The 17,813-nt window shown below is 40.7% G+C and overlaps 1 protein-coding gene and 1 long non-coding RNA gene across 21 annotated transcripts in view; one reads left to right on the top strand and one right to left on the bottom strand.

Moving 5' to 3' along the window:
* LOC120449495 (poly(rC)-binding protein 3) overlaps positions 1-17,813 on the top strand; it is an 89,711-nt gene that overhangs the window by 53,284 nt on the left and 18,614 nt on the right. For all 20 annotated transcript variants that reach the window (XM_039631980.2, XM_039631979.2, XM_039631982.2 and 17 more), the window contains one exon: positions 12,509-13,081. In XM_039631980.2, coding sequence (XP_039487914.1) covers positions 12,983-13,081 — 99 coding nt within the window. In that variant the 5' untranslated portion in view covers positions 12,509-12,982. The remainder of the gene's footprint in view (positions 1-12,508; positions 13,082-17,813) is intronic.
* LOC120449497 lies at positions 8,701-10,383 on the bottom strand. Its single transcript, XR_005616200.2, has 3 exons — positions 10,166-10,383; positions 9,972-10,108; positions 8,701-9,357 (listed from the first exon to the last, which is right to left on the bottom strand). It is a non-coding gene; the product is annotated as an uncharacterized LOC120449497 (long non-coding RNA).

Here is a 17,813-nt window from a genome sequence, read left to right on the forward strand (position 1 = left end):
ACCGCTTTAAGCTCAGCATTTTGAAGATGCAAATTTTAGTGCGTCGGAAGTATGTTAAAAATATATACCAAACAAAAGTTAAATTATTGTGGGATGTTGGAACAACTTGAATTCCATAATAAATGGTCATAATACGATTACGTATTTAAATTTGCAAAATCAATTTAGGCAATACAGACATGACCTAAAATTCGTTATAAGCATATACTTCTCCCAGCTCCCTTGTTTTATATTCTACATCAATCACCTTATATACTTTTTTATCGTTTAGCTATACTGAAGAGTTCAGTAATCACTTTTTGCTGTTCTCTGGTTTGCCTGCCAAGATTTTAGCCTTACTTTGTTCCAGATGAAGAAGACAAAAAACAGTTGAAATTAATAAAATGAGATTAGCCCTCCCACGACGGCGAACTTTGACCAAATGTTTGGAATAAAGTGGACTACAACTGGGTAAATTTAGTTCTTATGGGCCGTTTGTGCCTGCATATTGATTAAAAGTTCAATATATCGCATTAACGAAAATGTATCCACCCATCAAAGTTGCATCCACATCCACCAAGACTGCTCCAAAGTTTGACACAAGTTGGGAAACAACCGCAACTTTAAGTTCAATCAAAAGTTTTTGGGATTTCTGCGGGAAACTCTTAAGCTTCCTCTTTCAGTTCTTTTTGCTGTTCCTAATTGCTGCACGTTGCATGTTCTCGGGTTCATCTGCGGCATATAGCAAGATGCCAGCTACTTGCACCGAAACCAAAGCGAACTGAACCCATCATAATACCCTTGAAGGATTTTCTATGGCTAAAAGCAGAGATGTGTGCGGTGGCTCCGAGTCCAAATATCTTTGCTGTATTGGCCGCACCAAGATTGGAACTCAACTTGAACCAGGAAAACATGTTTGCAGCTCCAGCTAGGTGGCAATGAAAACTGTTGGAAAAAGCGGAGACAAAGAGAAGAAAAACCTGCAGGTTTCACAACTTTGACTTCGGCTCACTGAGGATCGTATAGTGAGGAGGAGGCGCGCCAAACGCCAAGTTTTCCTGCCCAAACCAGCCGCGCTACCTCGTTTATTCATAGAACATGTTTGGCCATTTTCTGCTAGCTGCAGCCCCGATTTCCGAGCTTCCCGCTCCATTCTTCCCTGCACTTTATGTAGCTTTGGCTTCTTTTTGTGTTTCCTCGCTTTTTGCCCACTGCAGTGTGCATTGATGCTTTTTTCTTGCTAACAACGGCCAGTTGTGGCCAAGAGGAGAGCGGGGCCTGCCGTTTTTCTCTTTTCTGAAGGTATGTTGGCCCGGTCTGGTGTGGTCTGGTTCGGCTCGGCCCGGCTCGTTTCGGTTCGGTTCGGTTCGCTTTCTTTCTCTTTTTTCGGAATGGCTTTTTACGTTGTTGTTGCTTGTACCTAATATGCACTAAATGCTATTTATTCCTTTTCGCCTGTATCTGTATCTGGATCTGTATCTGTGTGTCTGCGAGTGCTATACAGGGCGGGTGTATGTTTCTGGGCAGTGAAGCAGCATTAAATCTCGAGATCTCCTTCTGAAAAGCGGATAAACAAATTAAAAATACTCTCGACTGCACTAAAAATGCAAATAGGATATACTAGGATTGAGAGAGTTTTGCCTTCTGTTTGCTTAATTGGTATATCAATTTGAGTTGTGAGAGGGAAAAAGTTTTGAAATGTCTTTCCTAAAGACGTAAAAACGATTATCTGGGTAAATAAAATCAGAGAATGAGAAATGAGGTATTTCAAAATTATTTATAGTTTGACCAACGCTAAACTTATTAAAAATGGGAACCAATTCCCAAATACACAGTAGAGTAAGTGGTCCAATGCAATGATCTAATCCTAGTGCCTAGGGTATGGACTAACCGAAATTGTTCTCTTATGCAAACCAAGCTGCACACTATTCACCTGTACATACATGCATGACATGCATATCTCCCGTTCTAGAGCTCTTCTTTACCGACCGTTTGGCATATTTTCAGCAGCTTCCAGCTACTCACACATTACACTAGAGCTTTAGCTCTGGCAATTATTTCAAAAAGTGATTTTCGTTATACAAAAATATTGCATAACTGCTCTGCTGGTGGTATGAGCTGGAAGTGTGGTTGGGTTGGGCTATGGTCTCGTTTGGTTTGGTTTGGTTGGGGGTTGGCAGTTTTAAACTTTGTGCGGTATTTGTTTTGATTTTTATTTCCCTTTTGGCCTCGGATAAATGTTTGAGTTTCAGGGAAAAGCTACGGAATTTAAATTCCGCCTTAGTTAACCTTTAACAACTGGTATTTCTATCATTTCTCTGGGCCCGAATCGAGATTGCGATTGTGGATTATCTTTGAAAGAGGCCGCCAAACGGCACTTGAAATGTTTGCTTTCTCGCCTGCCAACTTCATCAGCGGCTTCTTGTCCAACTCTGTTTGTTAACCAATTCGCACCAAAACTGAACCACCACAGTGAAGGCAACGGAGATGGAGCCGAAGTCTGGACCATCAATCACATAAGTTTAATTTGGCTATCTCAGAACCAAAACCAGAACGTATTATTTAGGTGCCCTCTGCCGCTATATGAGAGAAATACAAAATAAAAGTAAACCTTGAACAAAATAATATTTCAAGCATTTCCTTAAGCGTTTTGTTCAGGTTTCATTAAGCAAAGAAAACTTTTACCAGGGGGAAGTATATCGGGTAAGAAGAGCCATGAGAAGGGGACATAGTAACAAAGGGTTCCCAAAAGGCTGTGGGCAGCCTTTCCATAATGCGAATGTTTGTGTTGAGCGCCATAAAGAAACCACCTTTTTATTAGGAACCAATTTGTTATTTATGCTCTGCGTTTTAATTAAATTATTTAAACATTAACTTGCCACAACAAAAGTCCTGAGACTCTAATTTAATTTTCCTAATATACTTGTACACAACGTTGCTACTTTAATTGAAATTCCTTTCCCATTGCGTTATTTTCCCCGCAGGTTTTTCATTTTGCTAAGCCATAATTATATTTCTGGCCATTTTAAATCCAATAAGCATTATGACTGGCTGCTTTCTCAGGGCCCTAAAGACATCGTTTGTCCTGGCCCTGGCCTCCGCCCGAAATCGACCCTCACATACTCCGCCCGGCACTCAGCCCCCGGAAAATGTAATGTACTGCCCATATTTTGTGTTTGAAAATAGCTGGGAGGTAAACTTTTTGGCCCGCCTTCAATTTTATGGCCTCAACGACTGTCGCGCAAAATATCCAAGCCCCTCGTCTCGCTCCTTTGCTCTCCTGTCCTTCTGGAAGAATAGAAGAGCTCTTTCTGCAATGGGAAACATTTTTTGTCGCTTTATTGAATTAAAAATTCTAAATTTCCTATGGCGGGGCAACTTCTTTCTCCTCTCGACGGCATCGACAGCAAGCCGCCCTTGCCAATGGCCCATCATTAAATTAATAAATTAAAATGGAAAGCACTTTGTTTCAGACTTCATTTTAGAGCTCTCCACTTCCTCTTGGGCACAAAAGCGATGAAATTATTAATTTATGTCATTAACTTACTCGGAGCTGTAACATTTTTAAATTAGCTCCGACGTTTTATTAAAATGAACGGAAGAGATTTTCTAACGCTCTATAATTGGAATTGAGTTTCGGTCCGCCTGCAAAGCGCAAAGCTCATTGGGGGTCATAGTTAGTTGGTGTCGGATGTTACTATGGACCAAATGGCCTGTTAATGCGTGTAAGTTAACTAACTAAACTAACAGCAATTCTAATAATTTATATATTTATGATATGAATTACTTTTTTGTAACCACATAAATGTATAGAAAGTTGGGTTTTCTACTGTAAATATTATCGATAAATTATAATATTTATAAATTTGATTTGTGTACTTTTTAATTAAAAATTTTAGTTGCATATTTATTGTTTTTGTCCCACTGTGTCTAACATCGGAAAACATCCTTCGGGCGAATGTCTGCGTCTTCCTGCTCCTTAATAGATTTTGTATTTTGATTGATTGCCTCGCTTATTCAATTGTGTTTGTTGTAACCCCACCTTCGATGCTTCTCCCATCCTCACTAAACCAGTCGGGCGGGCTTAACCTCCCACCACCTTCTCCGGGTCTCAAAGTCGCGTCTGCCTTGGCTTATGAAGCGTGTGATTGCTTTACTTACAGCTCCGCTCTAAGTTTGTCTGGTCTGACAGGATTTAACTGCATTATTACTTAAATCTGTAGCAAAAATTTCAATATCGATGCGGTAACCTTATCCTTTCTCCGTCTGTTTTCTCGTGCCCAGTTCCTTGGGGTTTTTTGTGAGGGTGATGGGGTGTGGGAGTAACCTAAATGAATTTTAATGCCTTTTAAAGCGACTTTCATATGCTGACTAGGTTCATGTTCTAGTTGTTGTTGCTCCGAAACCATACTAGGCACCCAGTGAATGAGTGGCTTGCACTTGCACTGTCAGATACTTTACGAAGTGCACTGTTGCATAAAAGCCCAGAGCGAAAAGCTCCCCTTCAGTCGCTACCCCTCAAATGGCCAACTTTTACGTCAGTTACCATGTAAGCTAATACCAGTCGAAAAAGATAAAATCGCCACAACTCTCAGATTGTATCCATTGATATTTGACCGACAAATGCTTGGAACCAAAAGTGTTGGATATCTCAAAGAGATAGTGAGAGAAGGACTGAGATGACATGAGCTTCGCTTTTTCACAAAATATTTTCCCAATTTCCTTCCGCCGTTGCAGCGATTTTGCTGCAGTCATTTGGGAGAAATTGCAGCAGAAACATCCTGCATATCCGCTTCTAATTAGCGAAATGATAACGAGATCGGTTAGTTATATCGCCTTAGCTAATTAATGAGCAGGCCTGAAGGGGTTCCATCTTAGCCTTAATTGGTTTCGAAATCTTAGACATAAAATTACTGGAGGGCTACTTGTGGTTGCATTGCACTTACATTTCAATTGAACGTAATTTTAGGTTCAATTGAAATTGCAACTTTCATGAACATCGTGCATGTTATCTGTTAGGAACTGAGTAGTGTAGAGTCCACTTATATTTAATGTAATTATTTTTCAGTTCTCAACATTTTCTTTACGAATAATTTAAATGTATTCATCGTTCTCGTTGGGATTTTAAAACCATTATTTTGTGCCAACTTGAATTCTATCTCCATTATACTTCACCTAGATAGAAATGGCTGAGAAACTTTGTATCAATGAGAAACAAATCTTGTTTATGAAATTACCGCCGCCTTTGATGGCTGAAGTCTGGCGATGATGATGAAGATGGACGATAATGATGATGGTGGCACGCCAAATCGCATTTCATGCTTTGGCATAATCATCTTTGGGTGCTAAAAAGGCGAATGCCCCCTGAAGAGTGAGGGTGCGAGGGAGGTGGCTTGGGGCGGAGGGTGGTGCCTGTAATTTATGCGACTTGCAACGGTGCCTTTCGCTACTGCAACAACAAAACAAACAAAGATAGAAACAAACATGGCCTGGGCCATATTTTTCAGTCGCCTGTTTTTTCTCCCTATTTTTCTAGTTTTCTCCTCTTGTTTTTAATAAGATTTCTTCAAGCAGACGATGACGATGTCTCAAGACAGGCGTACACGCTACACAGGTGCAAGTCCATATGCTGCGTGTGTGTTTTCCTTTTCTGTTCTTTTCTTGCGAGGCAACATTTGTAATGTTTCGCCCCGTTGACGTCGACGGCGTTAATAAAGATGCGCCTCCATCTTGGACCTAAGCCCGCTGAGCTGCAGCAAAAGCTAGGTGGCGTCCGTATTCACTTGTCTATGGGTGGCCTACTTAATTTATGAGACGCGAGAATTCGTTGCACTGAGGAAAAGAAGGAAAGAAAGAAGACGCTGGGGGAATACGGAGGGCGGGTGCACTTTGTAATTAGTGTAGGGTGCAGAGCGTAAATCGGCAGCCAAAGAAAATGTATCTGGCACATACTTAAAGCCTAGCAGGCGACAACCAACGGAACAGCAGAGAGAATAGAACGGAACACAGCAGATCATTTGCAGAAAGACAAGGTGTGATTGACCGCGTTAGTGCAAATAAATGAGGAGCAAAAGAAGAGCTGTGCAAATGGTTTATTCTTCGTGCGTTCTAAAGTGAGGAAATGCGGTAAATGGAAATCGGTAGGAAACCTCGAGGATAATTTATTGGAATACAGGGAATTTCATACCAAACAGCCCCGTAACAGGATGCGCGATGACGAAGTTATCCAAATGTCATATAAAAATTTACATCACTTTAATGCAGCGTTTAAAACTGATGGGTGTAGCAAAAACATAATTTCTAATTGATGGGTAAAGTATTCCAAATCGTCAACGAAAAAAATGTTTTACCACATTGAACGCAACCAACTATTTTCGCTTCACCCAGTAAGTAATTACCACACTTGTAAAAACTCCCTCAATAAGCATTCTTTCGGTTCTGCATACATGCATTCAAGTCGCAAATAGTTCTCATTTTACTACCCCTAAAATGATGAATCCGCCAGAAAGTCGTATTTTAAACGTGCATCTCGGGCAGTTCGGCTGCAGTGAGTGGCCTCATTAAAGTTATTATCAGGAAGCCGAGCGCACAGGCTGTTGTTAAACTTTTTGCTGACACTGTGCGTGTGGCCGGGCAGCGACAACAAAGAGCCATCGGGGGGATTTTAATGTCGAAACGAGGAGCTAGAGCTGGAAATGATTTGGACCGACTGGCGGAATGGAAACGTAAATGCACAATAAAGTAGAAGGATTAAGGATTATGTCACAGCCAAACACATGAGTGGTGAAGTGGGGAGCTGGATGATACACAGAGAGACAATGCAACAAACAATGACAGGAGTGACAAAAATGTTGGCACAGGTTTCCTCTACCATGTTTTAACTTTTTCATTCTGCCTGGCATCACCATCCTTTATCATCCATCGTCGTGTGGATGATGATGAAAAGGAAGACAAAACGATGATATACATATGTGTCACAGCCAGAAGCAAGCCCCCTTGCCCATTCAAAGTATTTGGATACCTAAACGTCGGGCAATGCGAAGTGACATTTAATTAGACTGATGACCGGGTCAAGAACCATAATCTCAAACAGCAGCCTTTGAAGCCAGCAGCAGCCATAAAAGGCAGCCGAAATGGGGAATTATTTTAACTAGGTCGGCGGATGCTCTAGCCTCCGGAGACTGTTTTGTATTTGACATAATCAAGTCAAAACTCAACTCTTGAAATTCAGGTTAAGGCATTCCGAATGAAAATGTTTAGTTTACTCATGCATCTTTATTTATTAATTCAGCAGTTTAGTTTTAGTCATTAAAAGGGAATCAATATGAGGGGTTGTTTCTCCTAAATATGCAAATCCTTAGCCCAACATAAAGGCAGAAGCTTAGGCAACAGATTGTATAGGGACCGGCCATAAGCCAAAGTAATTGGAAATTAAATTGGGGTATTTCCGTGAGTGGAAGTGACAGCCACGTGACAATCAAAGCCGTAACCCACTCACGACTCACGTACTCATTGCTGGCTTTTTGGATCCAGCGGCTGCTCCCCGTTGATGGCCAATAATTGCTTTATCATCGCGGACAGACTAGTGAGGAATATCATTTTACCATTAATAGAGGAGCGTGGGGGAATCCCTTTTGGAAGGAAACTATACAATACACATCGAAATGCTGTAATAGGCACGGAAAAAGATTGCTTTTTCTGGTGAGTGGGGGTCTATGGTTATGGCATAGAGTAATTTTAATAGGTCATCATATTAAGGGATTCCCGGGCAATTCGTTCACTCTCTGGTTATAGTTGGAATTCCCGGAGCGAGGGCGCATTGTTTGTGTATCGATTGTATAGCTACGGATGCTGGGTGCTATCACCCACTTTCCACCCATTTTCCGCCCATGTTTCACCCATTCTTCGCATGGTTATTGGCCATTTGCCCACGCGATGACATGTGCGTTTAATTGCGTTTTACTTATTTGACACAAATTAATATGGCAGTCGCCATTTGCTTCTCCCTTTCTGTGTCAAATCCACGAAAGTATGCTATAATTTCCCCCTAAACTCTGTTCTCTGGTAATTAAATGTTTCTGCAACACTTGCAGCTCCTCGTTGGGTTAGGTGGCAAAGAAGAATTCTACTTTGAGGAAAAAGAAAGAAACACCCTTGCGAGAGGAAACTCTTCAACTGGCAAGTGGAAAATGTTTTAAAGTTCTCTGGGACTGTGTCTGAGTGGCATCCGCCGTATCAAATTATGACGAGAAGCGGGAATCATGACCGAAAAGTTATTAAGTGCTGCCAAGGGACCAAATCAAGAGACCTAGAACTGCGGCCCAAGAACGTCAAGCTATCCTAAAATCCTTGACCATTTTCGACTGGAAAGTTTGTTTCAGTATTTTACGTTATAAATATTAATATTATTACAGGAGACGACAGAGTTTTGGTATGTGGTTCAGGTCGTGTGTGTACACATAATTATGCAATTTAATGAGTTTTCGCTTTGCTGTCGCAGCCCCCAAGCTACTATACCTTCAGCCTACCCACAGATATCCTTGTTCAGCGCACAGCTCCAGCCCCTTTGCTAGGACAACTGCACATGTGCATAATTAATTTGAAAAATGAATTCTGTAATCATGAGATGTCGAAAGTTCTGGGTTATATTTTATCATATAATCACTGGTTATTTTCCTACATTACATTAAGTGATGAAAACGTGTTTATATGCCACCCATTAGTACCTTTTTTTTGGTACCGCTCATCAAACGTTTTAATAACTAATTAGGTAAATAACAATATTCCAGGATATTTGCAGAATAGCGAAAACATACAGTTAGCCAAGGTGAGCAGTGTAACGAAAATGTAGTTAAAGGCAGATGACGGCGGCGATGACGATGATGATGCGGTTGACTTGGCCACAACAACGACGTCGACGGCAACGACAACTTGACATAGGAGCCAGGTCTGGTGACTAGGAAAGACAGCCGATGTGAAAGCCTTCTAGTAACAGCCTCCTCCGCCTGCTGTTGACGTTTGCTTGCAGTCGAAACCCCGGGTCCCTGCCACAGTGCCTCCTCTCATTTTCCCTTGACTGCTATAAACGAAACGAAAACTCCTCACGACGACGATGAAATTGACGTATAAAGTCAACGGCGTCAACAAAGTTGCTCTTCCACTCCGTTTTTCCGTTTTCCAACTCATCGTCGAGTACATGACAGCACTTTTGAGACATGTGTGTGTCGCGTTCAGCATTTAGCATTTATTGTGTCTGTGTACATGTTTTATTTTTGTTTGAGGTGGTCCAACATGTAAAGGAAAAATCCTAGGTCATTCGGTATATTAAACCATATTTTGCTGTCTCGCTTGCCAGAATTTTGAATTAAATTGAAATGTCTGAGAATGTAAATGAGTTAGAAACACAAGTTTATGTCGGGGTTACTCCAATATGCCAACTCTTATGAAGTTGGCTGGGGAGAACAAGAGCAGAGAACGGATGAGCAGATTCTTTGTGATTTGTGGCTTTTTTTTGTCTTGCAGGAAATTAGAAATCTTTTCACACAGCCAAGCCACATTTACTATCTCTGACGTCCTCGGTGTGTGCGTGTGGAAAGCCAAAGAAAATTAGAAAGCTAACTGGTTTGGCTGCCATTACAGACATTGGCATTTTTATGTCGAATTAATTAAAAGAAAACTAGTTATGCTATGCTCCTTCTCCACCAAGAAAAAGTCATTAAAAAGTGGGAATACAGTCGGAGTTAAAGCTAAAGTACGTCTGTCCGTCTGTCACACAGTGCGTATGATTGATAATAAGTTGAGAGACGAAAACGAGTTGGATGGGTCTAAAGAATAGAGTTTCGTTGAGACATCTTCATTTTTCACAGCCCATCCTTTCTGGTCACATTCCTTCAACAAAATTGCACTTGGCTTGGACACTCGCGGACCCCTCTCCTAATCCTTGCCCCACAAAATCCCCTATTGTGTGAAACCTGAATTGTCATTGTTTTTACCCTGCCGGCTCCTGCTGCGTAGCTTCTCCTCCGCCCCCGACCTTCAACTTCGGTATTCCCTGGTGTGCAACCGTAAGACATCACTGCGGGCGTTCCCAGAGTCGAGCCATAGATATTAACATAGGTTTGTTCGGTGGCTGGGTTGGAATGGCAGGGAAAATGACTGGTTTTCAACGGTGCCTCTATTGTCATACCTATAGTGCAATTTACATACTGCCAGCTCAGTTAGGCAGGAAGAAGGTAGATATGTAATATATAATTTGCGTTCATCTTTGATACGGACAGACTGGAAAAAGGATTCGTAGAATATAAGCCTAGTAAATATACACGCAAGACATTCTTAAAAAACCACAAAGCAATGTTCTAAGAAAATAAAAAATTTGAAATTTTTAAAAGAGTTTAAAAAGAAAATAAAAAATTCGACATTTTTAAAAAGAGTTGTAGCTCTAAGGTTCCCGAGATCTCGACATGCATACGAATGTATGTAGGTCGTCTAGGGCAGTTATCCTGATCAAGAATAAATGTGCATCATACGGTCGGGAACGGTCTTAAAAAACCACAAAGCAATGTTCTAAGAAAATAAAAAATTTGAAATTTTTAAAAGAGTTTAAAAAGAAAATAAAAAATTCGAAATTTTTAAAAAGAGTTGTAGCTCTACGGTTCCCGAGATCTCGACATGCATACGAATGTATGTAGGTCGACTAGGGCAGTTATCCTGATCAAGAACAAATGTGCATCATACGGTCGGGAACGGTTTCCTACGAATAACGGCATCAATATCATTTCAAAACAAGAGATAACGATATAGTTGAGTTCCTCGACTATCTGATACCCGCTACTCATCTTGTTGAAGTGCGAGGAAGAAATTTCCACAGTGACAGTTTTTGGCGGTTTAAAGGCGTTAGAGTGGGCGTGGCAAAAAGATTTTTACCAAATCGAGATAGATTTACAAGAGTAACAAAAATGTGAAAAAATATTACACCATTTTGTAAAAGTGTGGCAGTTTTGGGCGGTTTGTGGGCGTTATGGTGGGCGTGGAAAAAATTTTCTGCACATTGATTTAAATTTACAACACTAATAAAAAAAGAAAAAATATCAATACATTTTTTAAAAGTGTGGGCGTGGCAGCTTTAGGCGCCCATGTGGGCGTGGCAACATGGGTGAACAAACTTGAGCTGCGTATAAGTCTCCAGAATCTCGACATTCTATCTTTTATAGTTCCTGAGATCTCGACGTTTATACGGACGGACATGGCCAGATCGACTGGCAATCGATCTTAATCAAGAATATATATACTTGATATGTTCGGAAACGCTTCCTTCTGCCTGTTTTTCAACGAATCTAGTGCAGACTAGAGGATGAAAGGAACTCAATAACTTTTGTAACCAGACATGACATATCAAGTGGAGGGATGTCAGTAATCATGGGTTGATAGAACCTGTAATGAGATTGTGTAGGTAGAGAACCGGGCGGGCTCTCCAAGACGACAGATGGCTTGCCGTTTCCCAGAATAGGTTTCTTAGGGCAGACTTCAAATAAGGCGTGGCCGTGGAGGAGCTTTTTCTATTTAGCCTTTTATCCAGGCAAAAGTTAAGTGCAGCGGACTCGGACAAAATATGCGCATTTTTGACGGGGAGACCGAACTTCAGAACGGTATTCCTCTTTCTGTCTAGGTGAGCTGAGCCACCGTTACATGGGGAATTAGTGCGCATAATTTCATAAACAACTCTGCCATCATGCACCCCTGATGGGAATGGGTATGTGTGGCGCAGGGGTGGGGAGAGAAGCCGCGGGAAATGACAGGAAGCTTTTGGTAGTCATCGCGTTGGTCGCTGCGCAAATATTTCTTGTGCCCCCCGGGAATCATTTTTGCCTGATGCCGATGTTGTCGGCAACATTTGTACATATTCGTACATATGCATGTGAACACGGGGTACATCGAGTTATGCTGGGAATTCGTTGACAGGGGCGGGGCAGAAGGGAACCAGCGAAAATTTGTACGAGTATCTGTACTAAATTTCATATGAAGTGATTTCAAGCGTAAGAAACGTCCCAGCAACAGCAGCGGGAGTACATCAATATTATATGTATATATCTGTAGCTCAAGTACACACTCATATGAAGCGCAACGTTTGGAATATGCGGAAAAACTTGGCGCAGGTTCAAAAAAAGTCCGAACAACCAGAGATAGAAGAATTTCATATCAAAATTACAAACAGGCCCAGGACAGTGGCCAACTCTCCGCCAGAAAAATGTGGATGATGAACGAGTCCGGTAGGGTAGGGAACCTCACGTCCCGTCCGTATTGTCGTTGTTCGTTCAGCTCAGCCAAAAATGCCGGAAGTCGTGAACTCAGCATGGGAATGTGATTAAATGCATTGCTGGCACTCTGTGCATAAACTAATTAGACTAATTTCGTGATTTATTGGGCCGAGTGGAAAATTAAAATTTCTAAATGGCAAATTACATTTTAAAAATGCCTCAAATGATTTATGCGTGCCTCACTAACCGTTTCAATTTCTTCTGTCTGATTTCAGCTTAGGCACCCCAACAAATATACATCTCTAAATGCATAAGCTAAGCAACAGTATTTTTGCTCAACAATAAATATACAAAAATTTTGAACACGTAAATACAAGAAATATTTTCGTAGCCGTGATTATTTGTTGCATTTGAATAATAACTTTGAAGATACGAGCAGCAGAGAACGCAGCGAGCTTAAGCCAACAACGTAGTACGACTAGTAAAAGACACCACCAATTTAATTTTATCTAGAAAAAAACATACGCATATGCAAGCAAAGTAGCCAAAATATCTATATGTTTAGTACGTGTATTGGTCATTTATGATTGATATACTCGCATAGCAAAGTTATATTTACAAAATCCACAACATAATCAGAAGGTGACCCCGCAAAAGACAATTGCAGCGATACAGACCGCCGAGTACGGTCAGATCCACATACATTTTCATCCATATCGCGTTAAGACAAAGCCAGCAAAATAGATACCATGGAAGACAATAACACGAGCAGCAGTGCGGGTGGTGCGTCCATCAAACACGAGGATCCTTCGGTGACACTCACAATAAGGCTGATTATGCAAGGAAAGGTAAGCCAAACTGTATTTTATTTTAAAGTATTTTAGAAATGTAACAAAAACACTGGCCTCTATGGACATCTATGACTTAACCCAGAGAGTTGTTCGAACAACTCTATGACACCCCATTAAAAGTTGTATAGACATTCCATATAAATGTATATTTCATAAATTTATAAGTTAATATGTATAGATGTAAAAAAGAAAGCTTAGTCTTTAGAGCCACATCACTCCTGCGACGTCCAATCAAAGTGTTCAGAATATAAACGCTTTTATGCACACCATTGAGCTCTGACATCTTAAATATTTATGGACCTTGTTTTCAATTTGCACAAAATCAATAACTGTGATGGCAGGCGCAGAATGGGAAAGCAAACAAAGGGCAACCCAGCCAGAGCGAACATTATTGAAAAAATTACACATTAACGCGTGAATTTTGTATGCAAATTATAATTAAATACGCGCCACGACACGCATTACGCCATTGCATTTAAGGTATATGAAATGGGGCAGTGAGTGAAAAGTCGCGTGGGAGTCGGGGATATATGATTGTATATAAATGCGTAGAGATATAAACACAGGGCCATAAAAACGAGACGAAGTAAGGCATCGGTTATTAAACAATCATTACGGCTCCCAGCTATGAGCAATAAAACCAAAAACAAATAAAATACACTACACTACACTAAATTGCTTTCATTGGCCACAAAAACAAAATTCGAACACACATCGCATTCATATCATATGTAAATGCTGTACGGAGAAACGGACATTCAACGAGCCTTTTTTGCATAGCAACTCGGCCTGCGGGGCGACAGGTTAAACCAGTTGCCAAATGATGGCATATCAAAATAAATATTAAAATATTTACCGGGACGAAATTAACCACAAATCGAGGACAACAGCGCATTGTTTGTGCTTTAATCAAGGGAAATGTTTTGATAGCAATTGCTCAGGATAAATACCCCGAAGCGATTCTCTTGCTGTGAAAAAATATGTGAATTGAGAGTTCAATTGACGTAAATGATGCGATAATAGTTCCATTCAAATATTGTTTAATCAATCTTACCAAAGTACGGCAGAAGCAATTGTTGTGCTGTTTCTGATTTTGCGTTTATTCAAGATTGCTATTACTTAAGAGCAATATCAAGCAAGCAAGACATTTATTGAACACCAGACTCTTCATTTCACTGACTGATTCACTGCAGTCAAAGTAGTCAAGCTGAAAGCGGCATTAAACAAAGAGATAGAAAACAAACCCTAAATAGCTGCTTATTTATTTAATAAGAGCCAACAGCCATTAAAAACTATTGTTCAACCACATTAGTAGCCAACAACAATCCAGAGTCGTTGTTGTTTCTTGAGTTGAGTTAAGATTCGATGCGATGCGATGAGATGAGAGGCTTGCCACTTTAGCGATCTTGGCCAGAAGATGGGGGAGCCCAACTCCCCAGCACGTGTTGAGTAGGCAATCCGTCATTAATCTTTTTTAGTCTGTTTCCCAGCAGAAGCTGATTTGCAGCGGGTTGGCCCAGGCATCGATTTAATTATAAGTCTTTCGTCGTTGTTGCATATTATTTTTATGCCATCAAGATTTGAGGGGCCGAGGCAGGTGCATCTAAGGCGACAGGTGCTGTGCATTGCGGTGTGCGGGAGGGGGGCTCGTTACATGATGTGCAGTCGAAAATTGGCAAAAAGGCCAGAAATATGTTTAGACGCGACAATTTATTGCAGAAGCAGCAGCCAAGCACACAAAGAAAGCAAATTAAGCCGAAACGGAGAGGGGGTAGAGTCTTTCTAGCAGAGATTTGGCTACCTGGTGTGAAATCCCTTCGCCGATCGCGGATCTCGTAAGTAATGGCGCACTTTTCGGCTTTTACAGAATGTGCAAGAATAAATATTGTGTAAATGCAAATGCCAGTTCTACACATTTGCCGAGATTTTATTTTCGTTTTCTTGCAAGCACAAGGATTCGGGCAATAAATTCCCAAGACACTTTTGTGCGGCGCCGACAGACTAAGGCTGTCGTTTGTCGCTGTTGCTGGTCTTTTGATCGATAGTTATAGATTAGCATGATTTATGCGCCTTTTTCAACTGCCCCACAGATGTGAATACATTTAAAGCTTAATGCAAATCAAGTGGCGAGCAGGAAAAACAGAAAAAGAAACGCCAGTTCAGCGCGGCAAATAAACAGCCAAGTATCGTCAACTGAGTTGGCTTGAAAATTAATTGAACACAAATCTCGACAGCCGTATCCATATTTAAAACTTTATTGTCTTTAAAGAGCGGAGAGTTTGTTTTATGGTATAAGACAGGATAAAATTTAACTATTATTGTATTATTGGGATAGGTTTGGTCTCATGAATTCCCTTGACAAGAGGGAACCATTAGGGATTTGTAAATTAAGTTTGTAGCCAAACTTTAAAACATTACAATGCAATGAACAAGATATAGGCATTTATTGTTGCGCTGCATTTTCAGCATTTAATATATTAATAAAAATTGGGGAAGCAAAACAAGTTTAATAATATTGAACTTAATTGCCGTTTGTGATTAATTGGAGTCATCATCGCATAAATCTGCAAGCCGGTCATAATTGCAAATATTCATTATTGAAAAATTGAGTATAAAATTTCTGTGGGTTGGTACAGTCAGCGACACAAAAGTGCATACGATTAAGGGCAGAGAATAGTGCAAGGCCAGAGTTGCCATTGTTTCCCAAGTATATATTTTAGACATTTTCCATCGTCTCTAATTAACTTTGGCCCATTATTTTCATGACGAATGTCGCACTCAGTCTCTGGGTCTGAGTCAAAATCGCAGTTGCAGTCGCGTTCGAAGTCGTGATGCAGTTAATTAATTTATGAAAAATGAAAACTGGGAGGGAAAATAAACAACTTTGCCATGCAATCGAGCGACGGAGTGCGCAAGAGAGCACATTTTCCTTTGTTTTTGGGCCCGGCTGCTTGGATTTCTTTAAATTGTTCGCTTTTCTGTACACCTTTTCATTTCTTGGCAGCCATACGCAAATTGCATAGAAAAAAACAGAAATGTGGGTTGCTCTCTCGCCTAGAATTGTCAGGGCAGTAGACAGAGATATTTGCTGTAGTTTGCAGTTGTTCTTATTTCTGAATCATGCATTTTTAATTAGTGAAATTGCACGATGCCGACGACGGACGGCACCTTTATGTGAATTTTCGTCCCAGTCTGCCACATTTCCCAAGCACTTGCCTAATTTTAATTAACTATTTTCCAAAGCGTCCGAGTTAAGGGCTTGGTTGTGCAATGGATTTCAATACATTCGTTTCCAAATGTATGGACGTTATTAGGAGTTGTTAGTTTTGTTTTCATCGCCACAACTATATTTTCCAACTCAATTACCTAAATTAAGGCTCGGAGCTCTCCCGGAGTGCATTTCAGTATCCCTTCGCCTGCAGGAGACATTTCTCTTTAGCCCGTGCGTTGTTTTCGTTATTTAATCAAATTAAGAATGTGCCACTTGCTGCGTGGCATGGCCCTGTCCAGCATCTGGCCCTGGCAAATTGTAAATAATTTAATTTTAAAATTTTTTGCGTTCCGACTGCTTGCAGCAGCACCAACAACAGGGCAACAATAAGAGACTACAGCCAAAAATGCGAATTGAAAAGTTTGCAGGGCGACAAATGCGCTGGATGATTTATTGGATGGAATGGTGGGATGGCGAAGGAGAAGGAGAAGGAGGGGAAGTGGCACATGTGTGCCACAGCAGGCCATATGTGAGCTCGCCCGTCCCCTGCATCCCCTGCCCCTTTGCCAGATTGCATTTTCCAGCATTTGTGGCAAGTTTTTCTTGCATTTTTCCTTTGCAACAGCAAACTGCAGCTCCCATAAATGGTTCTCACGGTTTCGCAATGGCTGTCGCAGATTTTTTGCTGCTGATGGTGTTGCCAGTGTGGCTGCCGCTATGTTGCTGCACTTCACTTATTTTTATACAATTTTCAACGCCGCACACTAAGACCAAAAATCGCAGAGATTGGAAGAGGGTTAAAACATGGGACAAGTCATGCTACTCCAACAATTTTCGGTTGTTGTCTGAGTTAAAGTTAAGGCCAAAGCTGCGATTGTTTTCTTTTTCTCGTTATTTTCACCGTCTTTTTACTGCCTGCTCTACTAACATCAAAAAATCTTTTCCCCCGCTTTTATTGTGGCCCGCAATTAGCGTTGTCTATTCTTCGGACCTTAGCTTTAATGCGTTTTCAGTTATTGTTTGTTTCTCTTTTCCGATGCCATTGTTATTGCCATAATCTTTAGGGGAGTCCATGTTTCGCCCTATAGTAATAAATGGAACTAGCCTTAAATGTGCTTGGCTGAATATTGTGTGGAAAAATACAAAGAGATGTGCGCAAACAATTTAGGATGGTTTAGGAGATTTATGTATGTATCGTTGTTATGCAACCAGGGTATATCTAACAAACTGAGTTAGAACGGCTATTGCAATAAATAATTTAGTTCATTATCTTCTAGTTCTTCTAGTATCTATTATCGATCAATACACACAAGTTAGATTATGCTTATATACTTCCAGAGTGTATTTACTTATTCTTCATAGTTATATACTCATAAAATAATAATACTCAAATAATCATAATTGTATTAAGCCTAATCCCCAATCTGTTTTCACTTTAATAAAAGCTCTGATTTTCTATATATTGGCGAAAGGCCAACCAAGTCGTAATAGTCCCTTGAGCTGGAAAACAAAGCGAAA

This window comes from Drosophila santomea, chromosome 3L, assembly GCF_016746245.2.
Source record: "Drosophila santomea strain STO CAGO 1482 chromosome 3L, Prin_Dsan_1.1, whole genome shotgun sequence".
NCBI classification, from domain to species: domain Eukaryota; kingdom Metazoa; phylum Arthropoda; class Insecta; order Diptera; family Drosophilidae; genus Drosophila; species Drosophila santomea.